The 18,521-nt window shown below is 40.2% G+C and overlaps 1 protein-coding gene across 1 annotated transcript; it reads right to left on the bottom strand.

Moving 5' to 3' along the window:
* Window positions 1-5,680: 5,680 nt before the first annotated feature.
* LOC122772643 (C-type lectin domain family 18 member A-like) lies at window positions 5,681-18,361 on the bottom strand. The gene is made up of 12 exons (XM_044030831.1): window positions 18,232-18,361; window positions 17,536-17,627; window positions 14,089-14,325; window positions 13,897-13,994; window positions 12,659-12,780; window positions 11,366-11,473; window positions 11,024-11,116; window positions 9,692-9,798; window positions 9,440-9,569; window positions 9,227-9,323; window positions 8,430-8,521; window positions 5,681-5,808 (listed from the first exon to the last, which is right to left on the bottom strand). Exons 1-12 carry the CDS (start codon window positions 18,359-18,361, stop codon window positions 5,771-5,773), a joined length of 1,344 nt encoding a protein of 447 aa, XP_043886766.1. The 3' UTR covers window positions 5,681-5,770.
* Between the last annotated feature and the right edge of the window lie 160 nt (window positions 18,362-18,521).

Below are 18,521 nucleotides of genomic sequence, written 5' to 3'. Positions count from 1 at the left end.
ACCTGCTTTCTCATTTGCCTTTTGACTATTTCTGGCCCTTGCGTTGTGCTGTTTTTGCAGGTTTGTGTAGTTTAGTAGTACTAGTAGTATTTTTGTTAAATAACTCGGCCCTGTATTTGTGTTCTCTTGTTAATTGTTAATTAATTGTTAATTATGACAAGAACACACAATGGGCCAGTCACTTTATACTGCGAACCTTTAAAATCTGTTTCCTGTTCAAAATACACAGCCTAAAAGAGATACATATAGGTCGTATGGAGGACAAAAATGTGGGTAAATTAAAACCCTCAAAGGAATAACTTGATTTTGGTTTCTTGCTGTATGGCAGTATAGTCACAACCATCACATCACCGTGCAGCTGATGCAGGTTTATATTGAGTTCAAAATGTTTCATCCTTCAAACTGTGGGTGGCTGCTGCTCTTAAAAGTCCATTTTCTGGTGAGGAGGCTCTTGAGTGCAGCCCCAGCCATTCTTCACCCGCACAATGCTGTTTTCTCATTAACTCTTATCAAAGTTCATCTTGCATCCAAATGCTGTGGGCCGCTCAAAACTGAGCACCCTGAAAGGAAGAAAATGGAAAAGACAATGCGAGCGGCGGAGACGGAGGTAAAAGGGGGAGAGGGAGAGCAAGAGGGAGGACAGAGAAACAATGGTGATGGAGGAGGGGCAGAATAATAATCACTGCAGTGCTCGGATGAGACTGAATATTGGTTTGATGGAATATTAAACTATTCAAATATGGAACTCAGATAAGTGTGGTTTTTTTCTTTTCTTTTATGTCAATACTTGTCTATGTCTGTTTGAATTTGTTGCAGCTGAAAAAAGAAGTTAGAGGCGAATAATAATAATAATAATAATAATAATAATAGCTTGGACAAATAATTGAATAGAATTCATAATCATAATTCAATCTCGCCCGCACAATGGAGGCTCTTTGAATGGCCTCGTGTTATTTGCTTTCAGTCCAGTACCAATAGACTAAATGTCACATGCCGGTGCTCATGAACCATCACGGCCGAGGTGAAAACCTTGTCCGAGTTCTAGTAAACACATAGCGTGGACTAAGGCGGAGGCGCGGTGCGAATACTTAACGCGGCTCTGACACGATTTTGCCTCTGATGATTGCAAAAATCACCCCATCGTTCTGTCTACAAGTATAATCTACCTCTCTCCATAAACATACATGGTTAGTGCTCATCCTCCTGTGTCATCACATCCCACAGTGCAGCTGGGTTTCCTCAGCGAGACGTAAAGAGCGGTAATTAGAGGCTGATTGCAGCCGTGCAGCGACAATCACAGGATTCTTAAACACATAAGAGCCCCGATTACAGTGAGAACCAAAGTGAAGAGAGTCTGATGAGGGTTTTCATCTCAAATCTTTCTTACATGGAGGTCTTTTCAATGCGTATTACGCAACGTGCTTAGACAACACGGTGCCAAGAGCCGAGATTACATACATCTTGTTGTAGTTTGTTTTCACAAAGTCCTTGGTCACAAGTCTTAGGAGTCATTTCATCTCTCGGACGTTAGCATACTGAAAATGTCAGGTGACGGCGGTGGCCGATTCCATGTCAGACATATAACAGAGAGAAATGCATCTATAACTTTTACATAACCTGCCTCATTAGACCATTGGCTCTCTCTGTGTTTCTCAATGTACAGTGTTTAGAGCAAGAGGTGTCAAACTCATGGTCCGCACGCCACATATGGCAAACCACTTGTGACTGGAACCACCGTCCAATCACAGACAAGATTCAGCAGCACGTCTGTCACGTCAGCTGCTCGGTACCGTAATTCCTAAACGGTTGAATAACTGCCAGATATCGAAAGTGAAGGTGAAAGTTTCTTGGAAAAAGGAGCAGAAAGGGGCAGAGGCACTCACTCAAAAAAATCAATATAAAACCAGGTGGCCTGATTATCATGATGGTCATAAGAAGGTTAAACAGGCAGAATAAAAACATCTTCAACAACAAAAATCACAAAATGCCACACAATGAGACACTGTGTGTTCACTTAACTGAAGACTCTAAATGTGTGGTTTGTGTCTGTATGTGTTGGCCCTGTGAAGGACTGTGGACCTGGGGTTTGTTTACCCTGCCTCTCGCCCCAGTGTGAGCTGCAGGTTTGAAGGATTATTTCATGGTCTGCCCTTCTGACTTTCTTTTCTCATCTGTGACATTCTGTTGAATTTTCTTTCAGACTGTCCTTTGTCCTTTGGGCAGTTTGTGTGAGTTTCCGTAGCATTTCTTTCCTAGTGTGTATTGTTGTTGCTTTTACTTCCTGCTCTTGAGTTTTTCCTGATTAGCCACACCTGTTCCTAATTGTTCTCATCTCGCATGCTCTCCGTCTCCGTTGCCCTCGGTTCCATGCAAGTTGCCTTTTCATTTTAAGTCACAACTCGTTCTAGTTTTTGCCCTTGTTTTACTTCACTGCTCATCTGTGTATCAAACCTGTTTTTTGTCAACGAAAACAAAACTAAGACCAAACTAAAAGTTAGTATGTGTTGTCATAACAATATGGTCAAATGATCCAACAGATGAACATTTTGTTCATCACATTTCCTTTCTTGGGCCACACGGTGGTGTAGTGGTTAGCACTCTCGCCTTGCAGCGAGAAGACCCGGGTTCGAGCCCCGGTTGGAACAAGGGCCTTTGAGTTTGCATGTTCTCCCCGTGTGTGCGTGGGTTCTCTCCGGGTTCTCCGGCTTCCTCCCACAGTCCAAAAACATGCAATGTGGGGAATAGGTAAATTGGACACTCTAAATTGACCATAGGAGTGAGTGTGAGAGTGAATGGTTGTTTGTCTCTAGTTGTGTGTGGCCCTGCGATGGACTGGCGAACTGTCCAGGGTGTACTCCGCCTATCGCCCGATGTAGCTGAAATTGAAATTCTTTCAAACTTAAGTAAATAGTGCATACTGCCACGTGGGTGGCACTTGAATATTTAAAAAAAATAAATAAATGAGGTCAAGAGTTGGATGGATGGAATTGATTGATCCCAGGCGGGGGAAAATTGAGAATATACTGTGCTAAAGAGTAGACAAGAATTAAAGAATAAAATAGACCATCAAAATGTATACACAATTACTGCTATATGAGCATAAGATGGTATAAACTCTGAATATAAATATAGGAAATTATAAACTAAATGCCAGTGAAGGGTTATCTAAATGTATAGAGTGCAAAAACAGGGATGTAAACATGGTCAATTCTTATGTCAGACAGTTGAGTTATTGAGTTGTTGAGTCATAGTGTGATGACTTGAGGCAAGAAAGATTTCTTGTAATGGTCCCTCCGACAGTGGAGCTCTAACAGCCTGTTTATAAAGAAGTAAAATAAGTTTGACAGCTGCCTACTTGAGTGCACAAGAAAAATAAAACAGTGATGTTCTGTTGTTCTCAGAAGTGGGGTTAACCTCTTAATTTGTGAGAAGACGAGAAGAGAAGTATTGTATATTCTAGAAAAGTGTCCAGAATAAGGGAGCATTCAAACCTCCACTGATGCCTCTCAGTTTCTGCACCTGGATCAACACCAAAATCATCACCATTTCTTGAGCCGTACATCCCCAGGACATTTTATGAAACTCCTTTTATTTATTCACCTTTTGAGTTTCGCTGCTCAAAAACAAACAGCTCTGGTGGATTTAACAAAAGAGAAAATGCTTAAGAGGGAATATGGCTTCGGAAATAAATGAGGCATTCAAAAGGTGCTTTCTCCATCTAAAGAGAATCTCTGAGTAATTGGCAGTACCGTGGTTGGTGATTATTACTGCTTAGAAACAAACTTATCTGGCTCAGCAGAGTTTTTCTCAGCTCAAGGTTCTCAGCAGTGTGAACATTTTCTAAACCCTTCAGGCTCCGTCATGACTCTGCCTACGCTGCCACACGTTTGTTACCATAAACACCAGCAAAAAGTTTAACCGTGATGGACGATGCATGCGGTTAGGTAAATTCTCCACGGGTATTTCTGAATGGAGTTTGCATATTCTCCCCATGTGTGTGTGGGTCATCTTCAGTTTCTTCGGTTCCCTCCCACAGTCCAAAAACATGCAATATATGTGACCCTGTGATGGACTGCCAGTGTGTCCAGGGTGTGGACAACCCTCATGTGAAGTATAAAGCAGTGGTAATGTGATCATATTCATATCAGAAATTCAGGTTCTGGATTCAGTGTACTTATAGAGTTGTTCATGCTGCATTCCAGATAACTTTGGAGATTTGGATACTGCTGACCCCCAAAACTGCGAAATAGAAAGTTACTCCAAGTGTGAAGAGATTCACGTAATCCTTGGTTATTAGCTTGCTATATCCCCCTCTTTCACGCTAGTTTGAAGTCTGTCCATCAGTCACAAATGAGTTGAAATTGTTGTGAATCTCAACTGTCAGCTTGCATCAGTGTGATATACAGTATAAAATAAATGAGCTGCCTCTGGGATGATGCGTCATAATCCTCCATAGTTGGTGTTTTAGACTTTTTTTTATTTGAAACAATGAGTGGTCTGTCTTTCGTTTATCAGTTTGTTACTGAGTTATCACCATGAATGAAAAAGGACATACTAGTCTATCCGTTGCAACTCAGATTTGGACGATGTCACGTCAGTTTTTGAAACCAGAGGTTATTAGACGTCACCTGCTCCTATTGGATGATACCAGCTGTCAATCACACAGGTGTCATCATCAGATTTCGTCCTCAGGAAAATGTTCCATGACGTTACAGATCAAGTGAGAAGTTGACTCATTTTACCATAGACTATGAGAGTTCTTTCTGCAACTAGTGGAGTCGCCCTCTGGTGGCAATCTACTACTTCTTATCATAGCTATGTTCTTCTTTTATGTGAATATCACTATGAGTGGAACACTGAGGTCAAAACTCTTAGATTTTATGTTGTGTATGTCTAACTTCATCTTGAATGCAACATTAGTGCAAAAATACTTTTCCTTTAAAAGAATCAGGTCTATAAAGAAAAGGATGGTTAAGCTGAATATTTCCTCTTTGTAAAGTTAAAAATACAACAACTCGTGTGTGTGTGTGTGTGTGTGTGCTAGAGGAAGCTTTGGGTCTTTGGGATGCCACTGTTCTGCTGCTCCCACTTTAATTGGCTGCTGGCCCCTCAGCCTCGCCTGAATAGAGAGTCATTTAGAGACCTTTCACTCTCACAGAGGATTGTCGGTTACTGCTGCAGGAGAAATTGCATTCCTGTTTCCATACAATGGCTGGTCTGAGTTGGACGGGGCGAGAGTATCACTGTCATTATCATGACAATGGGAGCTAATTCCACTGCCACTGGCACCGTTCTGAAACCCTCTGCTGCACCAGCTTATCAGGGGGCACCATGAGAGCGGCAGGAGGCAACATGAGCGCCGCCGCGTCTGAGGTGAAGATTCACACATGCAGCGCACACACGCACACGCACACACACACTCCCAGCCACACAAACACACTCAGGGCTCATGCTCAGAGAGTCAGGCATGAACCAGCACATCAGCAAAAAAGTTTATATGACAGCATATTAGCGTGTGAGTCCAAGCAGAACTATGTAAGATTTTTTTTTTGTCACTCAAAGATCAAACATCATATTTATCATATAATGACAAGCTTTTGTAGAGTAATTAGTAGGAATCAGATCATGAACTGAAACAATATAATGAAATGTGAGCAGATATAGCCAGTGAACACAAAGAAACACTTAAATATTTAATGATTCATCTCCTATGAATGTGCAGTTTATACAGCAAAGTACGGTGATCCATTTACTCAGGTGTACAGTTCCATTAGCTGCCATTATGCCATTGGGCAATGTGCTCTGCAGCTGTGAAAGACACACACACATTAAAATAAATGCATATATTTCTAGTACAAAAACACACAAAAAAAAAACTGTCAGTAACTGGTTTTACATGCACAGACACACACCCCTTAGAAACCTTGGCCTTAAACATAACCAGTTCCTCAGAGATGGGGTTCTGCCTCATTGGGACCTGGTTTTGGTCTAAATGATTAGGGTTTAAACCAGAAAAGATCCAAAAGAGTTCACAAATTTAAGTGTACACACACACAGACAGACACACTGAAGCTTATTAAAATGGGTAAGTGTCTCCCTCTTAGGCTGTTTGATATCCACTTACCATTTTATTACCAATTAACATGACATAATAATGAAGTGTAGAAATGACTCCCCACACCACAAGACTTTGAACAATCATAGCACAGTTTGGTTTCCACGACTTCAGAGGACATTGCATTGACTTACTTTCATTTCCTGGAGACTTACTCTTATAATTACTACTGGTCTAATCCTAACCCTGACCCCAACTTTAAAACATGACTTCACCTTAAAATGTAGTCATTTACACAATGATTTAGGTCCTCACATCATAAGGAATGCCAGTTACACACATACTCTAGTGCCTTTAGTATCTGTGTGTTCGAAATGTTTTCAGAAGACGAAGAAATGGACGCGCATGTCCTGCTCATCTAGAGGCAGCGAGCCTCGATCCAAAAAAGTGTTTAGCAACCTGCAGATGAGACTCGCTTATCAGCAACTTTGAAGAGATCCTGCCAACTGCGGCTTTAAACTGTCCTCGAAAACCATGTTGTAAAAATGTCACATCATCCACATTTGGAGCCAATCGGTCAAACAGCTGTGATCAATACCAGAGTAGGCAAAACTAAATATGTGCTGCCATCTCATTCCACCTCGATCAATTTAAGTGGTGTGTATGTGTTTGTCTAAACACTGTGAGCCTTTGTGGGGCCGATGTATATTGATCGTTCACAGGCCCTTGATGACTGAGTGCCATTGATTTAGACTGAGTGCATGTTTAAGTGTGTGGGCAGGATCACGCGGGGATTTCAGTGTTGCAGTCACATCATTATTAAACACATTGGATTAACGGCTTTCACTTGATAATGCGGTGAGGCTGTGAAAGATTCATGAATGGACACAAACAATCACAGGTGTAAAATAGTAATAATCTCAACGTGAAGCCAACTTTGTATTTAAATACAAGGAAAAACAGTTATTCTAAAATGTTAAGTGTCAGCACTGCTGTTTTGATACCTGGTTTCACCTGGTTTTTGAAAGGATCAGACGAAGGAGCTGGCAAAGTAGTGAGTAGGTGAATCTCACTGTTAAAAGTCAGATTTTAGTCAGATTAAGACAATAATTCGGACATTAGTCTGACTAAAATCGGGCTAGTCTTAGTTGGACTAACATACCTGGATAATTCATAGTCCAATTACGATCCTTCTCACCGTCCATCTCACCATTCGCTGTTTGTTTTTCAAACGTTCTAGCTCATAACGAGATACAGCGCCACTTTTGGAGACAGAGTCAGACGTACATGGCCAATCACTCCATTTTCCCCTCAGTATATACAGACTCACCAAGAAAGAAAATCAGCTATCTCAAACTCAAATGACATTGGGGCCACAGATAATCTAGTCTGGCCAGTGGGGGGGCCATGATTCCATCATGATATCACAAAAAAATATTGGTATGATAGATATTTGTCAGAATTTCAAAATAAAGTATCTGTGTTGGTATGGAATGATGTATAGTTAACAATAAAAAGAAAAAAAACATAAACCATACAGAAATAACTTGATATTAATTGGTGGGCCACATGAAATCAATCGGAGGGCCCGTGGACCATGAGTTTGAGACCTCTGATAAGTGGGCTTGTTTTCTCATAGACATACAAACTGATTTCAAGTGCGTTTCCACCACAGAAAGAGATATAAGGACTTTATCAGGAACTACCAACGCAGCAATAAGGACATTCTAGGTACTTTTTTTTTTAATCCCTTGCAGTTTTGAATGTTGTCCTCCAGCATTTAATTTCAGCCGATCGATCTCTACAACAGCTTGTACAATCTCTTCACGTTAGAAATCTATCCATTTGATCGACTTGAATCGCCTGTATGTTCACGGTCGCTGTCATTTTTGGTGTGTGTTGTCACACAGTGACCCTGACGTTTTATTTGTCCCGACAGTTTGATCATGATCTGATCATTTTCCAACACTTTATAATAACATAATTAGAAATCTCTGTTAGCGCTGTTGCTTCATTGATCAGCTGATCACAGGAGCCGACAGGAACATGAATTTAACGAGTATGTGTGAGTGAGCGCATGTGCGCGTGTTTACAGGACACAGTGCCACCCACCATGACAGCCATAGAATGAATGAAATTATATAAATGAATAATTCCTACTGAATATTGTGAGTCAAATGAATGAATGAATAGTCTTTTATATAACTGCCACCAGGTGGACTAGAGTGGGACAGTGTGGCGGTTATGGCTCATTACCCTCCAGTAAATTGAAGTATAGAAACATTTGTGGGTCCACAAGGTGACTGAGTAGCATTAGGACCTCTTAGCAAACCCACTGGATCACACTGGGTGGTCAGCTATATGTAAGTCTCACCGTGTTGGCAGATGTATCTGTTCTTTGTCTTACAGCGCTGGTCGTTCCAGCTGAAGGCACTGGACGCCTGTAGCTCCACACAGTTTCCAAATCTGGACAGACAAAGAGATGTTTAAGTTTTTTCATGGTTCTCAAACTATGGTACGTGTACCACTACTGGTTACACAAGCTTCCCCTGGTGGTACTTGTAGGAAAAATTTAGAAATACTGTTCTACTGTATATACCAGGGAGTGGAGCTGAACATTTTTTTTAAATAAATGAAATAATAATAATAATTAGAGGCACCTTATTGCTCGCTCCATCTTAATCTAATGTCACTGTAACAGTGTGTGAAATATATGTGAGGAAGAGGAGGATGATGAGAGCAAATTATTTTATTGGGAAGAAATCTGACTCCTGTGAAAAGTCTGTAGCTGACTTTGCTCGACCTATTAAACCACTGTATTTTAACCTTGGTGATACTTCAAGAGCTGGTGGTATGAAAAGGTTGAGAATCACTGTACTAGAGGATTATGTCATTGTAAATGCTTTTTAAAAATGGATTTAATTATCCAGGGGCAAGAGACCAAACTTTCTTTTTTATTATTTCTTGCAGTATTTTGTTTAACATGTAGTTATTATACAATATAATTGTTAAACTTAAAACAAACAACAACCTTGAGTTCCCTCTGAGAAATAAATGTTCTTAATTCCAGGTGATTTGTGTTCTGTTTGTTTAGCTCCACTGCACTCGGTCGTCTCTGTTTCTTGTGTACTCTGCAGTATAGCTATGCGTTTTGGAAAATGTGTCCCTTACCCTTGGTTGTCAGGTTGCCCAAAGGCAAAACTGCTGAATCTAGGGATTCCTCCCGTGTCCCAGCGAAATGAGTCTTTCAGCGGCTTATATGACAGACCTGCAGAGCAAACACATAGCCGATGTATCACCGCGGCATCTCTGCAGCACTGATCGGATGATTGTGTTCAGTGGTAGAGAATACTGTATTTGGATGACCAAGATGAAATATCGTACCAATCCAGTAATTCTGTGTCTCAAAGTCGGCGTTGGAGACCTCATTTTTTGTCTCCAGTTGACTGAGATAAAATGCCAGTATGTCCTGTACCTTCTGATTGTGGATCTGAGCGAGAATACCTCCTTGTTCCTGGTGGTTTGAACAAATAAAGCAGTTACAGTAAGAGCACAATGAAAGGGTTTGATGTGATTATTTACACGATGCACAGCTTGTCTCAATGTCTTGCTAGGAAGCAAACACCCATTTCTTACCTGACAGTGCATTTTAGCTCCATAGTAGGTATCAGCCTCTGAAGACACAGTGAAGCATTCTCCATCTATCGTCACATCACAGCTGCGGAGGGGAAACTGCACTTTTGCTATTGGGAAACAAGCAGCCAAAATATCCACATCTTTGGTCCAGCACTGTGAACACTCTCAAAGGGATAGTTCAGGTTTTTTGATGTGTGCACCTAGAACCAGCACTAGACAGTCACACTCGCTCTCATTAAAAACATGGCTGCCATCAAGGACAAAAAATAAAAAAGGGATTTCAGTTACTTTACAAAAAGCTCAGCTAATAAAACCTACACCTGCTTAAGTCAATGATATCTGAGGACTACATCACCACTTTATCTTACCAGTAGGTACATTGATTGTTATTGTTCTGATGCATGTTTTCTGAGACTGGTTGGCAAAAGCAACGCAAAACATTGCTTAAAAAAAAAAAAAACTTTCCTCAAAATGTTGATGAAATTGCATCTGCAAAGGTATCTAAAAAAAGCTGCCAGATCCTTATACCGTGCACACAAAAAGCTGGGATACAAAGGCTATATATCCAATATTTACAGCTACTTGATTGACTCCTCAGGATTCTGCACACAGAAGAGTCTGAAAGCTTACAAGTCCTTGGATGGGTACAAGTACTTTTGCTCAGGACATCGTGTATAAAGTGCTATATTTACGAGACCACAGAGGAATCGCCTGCATTATGAAAACAAAGGTGACACCATTTCAGCGTGTCGGGATAAGCCGCACGAACCCTGTGTCTGCCTGAATAAGAAACAGGGATTTGTCAACAGCACTCACTGTAACTGCAAGGCAAATGGGCAAATATGTTGTTGACAAATGATGATGTTCAACCAGTATAGCTTGTACGCTTGCAGCCACATTGTCTTTTCTGTGTGTGGAACCTTTTTTTGTTTTTGACTGGAAACTGAAGTTTGTGTTGCTCTGTAATTTGCTCACTCCCTGCACCAAGTCCGCAAAGAAAATCTGACATTTTACACCAACAACTCCCATGTCAGTCTTTCCTCTATGGAATTAGATGCAAGAGACTAAGTGGTTCCAAACAATCCAGTTAGAAAAAGGCTGAAGTGTAACAGCGAGATATAGATAATATACATGTTCTATCAAGGCTGGCAGTCATGTTTTCAATCAGAGCAAACATGCTTGTCTTATAATAGCGCTTGGTGTGGGAGACCAGTAGAGAGCCAGCAGGGGTCATGCATTGCCCAGGCAGCACCCACCAAAGTCTCGGTGTGCTTTTCAGAATTGAGGGTAAACTGCTGACATAATATATGAAAACACAAGCGCTGTACTGACCTGTGCACTCAGCACCACCATAGCCCACATCACACAAACACGAGCATTCTTCTTCTTTAAAGTGTCCGTGTACACACCGCACACTGCACCGCACTGAAAGACAGACATATACAGATATCCCTCGGTCCACTGAGTAAAATGTAGGTGAAATTATTTTCATTTGATATTAAATCACCTGATTGCATGTCTGGAGCTGGGCCAGCTCTACAAATGTGGACCACCACATTATACCACATTTCACAAAAATTTTACACACTGTACCGTTAATGAGGCTTGATTACAATGTGGTTAATCTTATAGTACTGCTACTGTACCACTGATACTGATATTGAAGTGTCATACCCTGGCAGAAGCGTCCAGTGAAGCCTGCATCACACTTGCATTTACAGGATGAGACATTAAGATGCCCGTGATGACCACAGCTCATACGGCATGGATTCCTTGGAATTTCTGATGTGAAAATGTGCAAGCAGACACACAGTAAGACATATTAGCACACACACAATGGCACAAATCACTTTCACTGTCACTGCAGCAGAAGTATTTTTTTTTTTTGCTGAATGATATCTCTGTTCTGCACTCCTCTCATCACATGAACAAGGACAGACATATTAATTTAATATGCGACACATGACAACTGTTTTATTGCATTTTGCATTACAGGTTTGGTGTTGCAATCATTCCAATGGGGTGTTGGGGTGTTGCAATGTGGTAGAGTGGCTCAGTGGTTAAGACCAGTACCCTGTTTACGAAAGACATCATGATCGCAAGTTCGACTCCACCCCTTGCTGATTGTGCTCAATTACATTGTAAGTCGCTTTGGATAAAAGCGTCTGCTAAATGACATGTAATGTAATGTAATGTAATTCCACCAAAAATGGCATGTAGTTTTTAGTGAAGCACCTGCTCTCTTTCTGAACCGCCCCCCGATTGGCCTCAACCTCCCATGATGCCACAGAATTGGCAAAAATAATAGAGCCTGTAGAGGCGCAGAAGTGTCACTATCGCTCTCTCAGATCATTTGACTTAATTAGGCTGAAAGGTTACTATGGAAATACAGATCAAAAAAAAATCTGTACCTTTAAATGGCCTATTTCAAAATCAAACATATTCCATGTGGGCATCCGCAGTCTTTGTGTCAGAGGATTTAATGTAATAAAAAGCTAAAGCTGATAAAATTGCACATGACATTGAGGTTATATGCATAAAAATGACAGGGAGGGTCATCACTACAGCAGCTGTCACAGAAAAACTGAAACCCCCTATTTTCTCCTTCCAAAACAATACGGCTTTGAACTGAGTGTGTATGAAAAATCTGTAAAATCAGTCCATCCATTTTCTCTCAAATCATTAAATTTGGAAACAAAGTGATCCCAGAAACAATGAAACTCTTACAGCAGGGACTAATTTCATCAATTGAGGAAAGAAAGAGTCATAATAATCTCCTCTAATGGAGAACATGTGATGCCAAATTAAAGGGAAATCAAACCATAAACCAGGTTTTCAACCAAATACCTCCTTCCTGTGAGGCACCAATGGTAACCCCTGTCAGCACCGTGTCACCCTTGTGTACGTCCAGTGGCATAAATAAATATAAACAGTTATGTGTGAACACATATTTACATGTTGTCTTACCACACAATCCACCAACATGATCCCACAGTCTATAACAGCCAGACATGGACGAGGTGCAGAGAGAGCAGTACACACCCTGCTTGTACGGCGTCACCAGTCGACCGTTCGCCTCCCAGTTACCACTGCATCGACACAAATATACAGCATACAGGACGGTGCAAAAACCTCCATGGCCTCGTTCAGACCAGGTAATAACATCCATACTGAGAGATGCAATCACAAGCGGACAACATTAAGTCACACCTGGCGTTATAGTGCATCCTGTATTTGTCTCCTGTGACCACTAATGTTGTTGTAATATTAAATCAGATTTGAACGTTACCAGAACTATCATGTGGCGATCAATGTTAATGATGTAGAGGCTGAAAATAAGTGTCAAAATGCTGTGACTCAGTGACACTGGCAGATGGGCATTAAACACAATACGGTCAAAATACATTAAACATAATACGGTCAAAATACATTAAGAATTCTCCAAACAGAACAAGGTGCGACAATAATAACATTTGATGTGTTTATGCAGATTATCTTTCTCAACACAGAGACCACCTGCGAGGCAGTATCAGTACTGAGCGGATGATTGTGGTGTAATTATGTCAACACAAATCATAATTCAGTGGATAATAACCCTTAGAACACAGAGCATTTCGGCTGCTTTTTTCCATGACTGTTAAAACGTAGAGTATATAAGAATGGGCAATATAGATATCTTATATCTTGTATATATAACCTGATGGAAAAAAAAAAATTCATTAACTATATAAACACACCTGAGCAAAATTACTCAAAATGTTTGCAAAATCTGGAAAAATACATCACAGTTCAAAATTCACTTGGCTCATTTTTATGAACACTAAATAAAAAAAATTTGTGACTTCTACACAATTATTGCTACTTTATATCACTACTAAAAATGCGATATCAAATTAATCATAACTTTGACTCAACAACACTTTTTTAAAGCCTGAATAGGTGCCCTATAATCACATACATCCAGGATGCCCATATAAGGAGTGGTGTACTATTCCCACAGCAATTTACCATGGGTGCACCTGCGGCACAGATCTGTGTAAAACTTAATCTCTTTATTCAGGTACGTGAAACCTCTTATGCGAGTATTTGTGAGTGTGATGGCAGATTTAACAGTCTGTAAAACTGAGAATCAATCTGCTTAATCTATGCATTTCTGAAATGGATTTAATGTTTTCATTTGAGGTAAAAGTGTGTGTAAGTGTTACCCAGGGTAATATGCACAGACATATATCTCCCAGAGGTTTCCTTCTTTCAGACACAGCTGGTTGGCACAGCCTATGTGACTTGAAGTGGCCCACACCAGCTAAAATAACAACACAGGGATTACATCATACATACATGATGTTGATATACAGTTGATTATGAATGCGAGACATTTTAGATCCACTTGTGAATACCTGTGTATAATGTTGACAGGTGGCGTTCTGTCTGCACTGCCCACTCGAGTAGACGAAATCCTTTCCCTCCTCAAACCAAGAGTCAATGACATCAGAAAAGGAGGCGACGCCATGAGGATTGAGTCGACTGTTCCAGCCAATGTGAGTGAAGGTGGAGGAGTTCAGCTGATGAGAGTGGTTGGTGTGACAGGATGCTGCCCACTCCTTTGCAAGTGAAGCCAACTGCTCATCCCACTCCTTAAGATAGAGAGACAATAACATTATTGAATGATACTGGGATCTGTCATTTTCAACTAGACATACACAGTAAACTCTTTTGTTGTTAATTTAACACTAAAATACTCAATTTTGAAACATATTCACATAACTTTTAATAGTAAACTAAAACTAACTTAAATAAAACTAACTAAAATAGTTAAATTTAGCATTCGGTCCTAATCTGATCTGGTGTTAAATTGACTCTTACTTTAACACATTTAACAAGTAAAGTAGATGTTCAGTGCTAAACAGCACTAATATTAGCACAATTAATTAAATGAAGAGTAGGGTGATGTTTACATTTACACAAAATGTTCACCAAAACCATGTTTCCACTACGCGGTACAGTCCAAGTAGTTCAGTTCTATTTCTATGTTGGTGCTCAAAAGATTAGCACAGTGTCAGACTCTTAAGGGGCGGTTAGAAATAGAAAAAAAAAAAAACATACAATAATCAAGGATTTTTCTGCTACTGGAGTACGCAGCCCCTCAGTAGGTTTGTACACACCTGAAACTCTCTGTGGACATGAAACCTGATAAGTATGACCCAACCTTAATGCAGTTATCACAGTGGAAACACAAGCCAGAGGAACATTATCCAGTCCTTACTGTGGTGAGCTGAACTGCACTGGTATCACTTAGAGGAAATACAGGTATCTAGTCCCCTTAGAGAATTGGTTCTCAATTGACCTTTTTGGTTATATAAAGGTCAAATAAATAAAATAAAATGAATACAATTGACACTCACAATCTGTTAGATCATCACACGTCCTTTACCCGACACAAAATACTATAAATATGAGTTTGATGGAGTGGTATAGCAAGTCAAAGGGTCACATCACACTTGCTGAATGTGCTGGAAATCTCAATATTCATGTTTGGTTGGGGTTAATCTGATCCTACTCTGCACTAAACAGTCCACTTAAATCCTCTCCTTATCTTCCATCTATTGCTCTGCCAAAGCTGTGCACGAGATTAGGACCAGGAGGTAATGATTGATTTCATGAAATTCACAATACATAAGGTATGATTTATTTTATTTTTTTTTTTTATGAGTACACACTGTCATTTTGTCACAGATTAAATCCTCAAAGCCACCTGCACAGACTCCCACCACATTCTTCCACTGCTCCTCAGCCTCAGAGAACTGCTCTCCACTGATAAGGCAGTAATGAGAAAAAGAGGACGTGGATAATCATTCTGCATTCACAGCTGTGGTATTACAGGTAATTTCCCTGTGAAAACCCTCAGAAGAAGCTTTGTTGAGCTGAAGGGCCACATTAAAGAGCTTAACTGATAAAAATAAAAAAAGGCTCAAGGCTTCGGCTGTGTTTGTGAATACGCACCCCTCCCCCCACCACCACCACCACCCTATATAGAAATGAACCAGTAAGCATTAAATTATTACAATACGGTCCTTTGGGCTTTGCTTGGACAAAATTGCAATATAATTTAGAGAGAAATGATTGTTGTCCATTTCTCGCCCACTGCCTTGTCTGCATGTTTTCTTTGAACTCTTGAGGGTAGGAAACATTACGGAGTCACAGTATATGAAAATCACAATCCCTTCAGAGATTCATCATTATCAATCGTCACTAAATGTAAGCTGTGTGACATAACAGAGCAGAGGGGATAAATAAGCCTCCTTTACATTGTACATTACACACTTGTCAGTTTAAATTTCATGCGGCTCACCACATGTCATCAAGTTATCATAAAATGGGCAACATTTGTCTGTGTTATTTCAGGATTCATTTTGCACCATATATGCTATTTATTGTGGACTATATAGTTTCATATCAATCCCAACGCTTTTTTCTTGGACATACTGTGAAATATCATCATGAATAACATAACTGATATCATGAAAAAATATTGTGATACTGAAAGCACTTTTTTCATTCCACTGGCCCCCTTTGGACCAGACTAAACATCCAATGGCCCCCGGGTAATTTGAGTTTGAAACCCCTGCAATAGACAGTGATCAGCATACTCCTTTAGATTAGAATAAAATCTGTATTATCATTGTACATGACATTAAATGCAACATTTCTCAGTCTAACACAGGTTTAAAAAAAAAAAGGAGGGAAACGTGAGAATTCTAACCATTTACATATGCTTTGATGGGAACAGGTGTAAACAGGTCTACAGCATGTTTTCTCTGCTGTAACTGTCCACATCAAAACAGTATGTAAATTGTGAGTTTGGTTCTCTCATCATTCTCTCCAGACAGGCAGTGTGCTGAACGCCGTTTATTGTAACACTTGACAAAGTGACGCTGCGTAATCACCTCATATACTACTTCAAGACTCTTAAAAACTATCAAGAATCTTAAAACTATCCCTTTAATATATTAAAAAGGATAGTTCTGTAACCACTCAGAAAGTTAATTATAGAGTTTCATTTTAGTACAGTGAAGTACAAAAACAAAAATTGAGGGACATCGTGCTTGAAATCTGTATTTTCTTGAATGGCCATAAGGGAGCGCCACCACTGGCTCCTGCAAAGAAAACTCAGCAGTTCTTGTCTATACACAGTGTATGTTAGAAAATAGTGGCTGAGAATATATGAAAAAAGACATGTGAGCATTATGAAGTCTTAGAGCAGAGAATTAAGTTGAATTTTACATGATTTAATTTTTCCTGTGGGATGACAAAATCAGAAGTGATATTTTTTATCACTTTACAGGGAAATTAAGTTTCAGCTAAAGTTTCCCTGAGGAGTTTATGACTCAATCACTTGTTTAACGACTTCATCAGTGCAAGATGTCAATTTAGAAAATTATTCAAATTATAATAATATATAATGTTACGGAGGGGTCCAGACATTTTCTTTGCCATTCACATAGAAAGAACACAACTAGAGATGCTTTGACACGTTTTAAAGCTTGTTCATAAACAATTTATGGGTATAGTGTTTACAACACAGACAAATATCCTCCACTATAGTCTATAATATGGACTGGTGACCTGTCCAGGGCGTACCTATGTCCCCTGCAACCCCGCAACCCTCACATGGAGGATTAAGCAGTGGAAGATGGATGGATAGTCTATAATGGCATCAATAACTTTTATACAAAAAGGTAAGAGTGAGCTGCATAGTGAGCTTCAGCTTAAATTATCTAAACCATAGCATTCACTATCAACATATTCAAACACGAAAAGAAACAGACAAAAAAGGGGCAACAAACCATTTTTCGCATGTTAGCTGCCGTGGGTTTGACTCGGCTGCGAAGTCTATTGTGCTGAGCAACAATCTGCAAAAACTCCTTCACCCTGAGCCCTGGAAGAAAACATTGAATTTACTATTCACATTTAACTCAAGGGTCACTTCAGTTCAACACAACACTTATGAGTGTGCACTAATCACTTGTGATTAGCAGTTGTCACAAAGTGCTGGTGACATTATTTCATTCATCCTGTGAATTAGTGGTCTGGCGCATCATCTCATATCTTGGGGAAAAGTTGGTGTGTGGCCAAGCGCCCTTGCTGAGTTATTGATCAATTAGTGACAAACATACTGCATGTTGCCTACCCCAGCTTTAATAGATCTGAGCATATGTCAAGATTCAGCACTTGAGTGAATGCTCATGTAATTCCACCATGTGTTTCTCAAAATATCATCACGAAGGTAATTTGTTTAGTTGATGCCACACTTGTGCAGCACAGCAGACGCTGGTGCTTTGCCAGATGAAAATGGCAGCTCAGAAAAGCCACTTTGAGTTTTCTGCATAAAAGGACTGACAACATAAAGGGAAGGAACATGATTTCAAAAACAATTCTATTAAAATATTGTTCCACAGAGAAGCATCCCCTCGTGTTTCCCAGTCACATTGTACTCTCGTCTAAAATGACATAGAAATTAAGTTCATCCTGACACGGTTTACCAGAGGTGGAGGCCTTCTTCTGCAGGTCTGCAGGTGTGTCTCTGATCATCTGGTTTGCAAGGATAAAGGGGTCCAATAGCAATAAAACCACAAACACGTCCCAAAACTGGAAAGCTGTGACCGAGCCCATGGTGAACCCCTGCAGTTTCTCCTCAACAATGACCAGCACTCACTCTCCTAGTTATCCCGCCCATGTGCTCTTCTTCTCCTCCTCCTCCTCTTCCTCCTCCTCCACTGCCCTCTTTTCAGCTTTTTCCTCAGTCAGCAGCTCAAACCACATCACATGTAGA

Source organism: Solea senegalensis, linkage group LG7 (assembly GCF_019176455.1).
Source record: "Solea senegalensis isolate Sse05_10M linkage group LG7, IFAPA_SoseM_1, whole genome shotgun sequence".
In the NCBI taxonomy this organism is placed as follows: Eukaryota; Metazoa; Chordata; class Actinopteri; order Pleuronectiformes; family Soleidae; genus Solea; species Solea senegalensis.
Note: the sequence above shows the minus strand (reverse complement) of the source record. Positions and strands in the feature narration are given on the sequence as shown.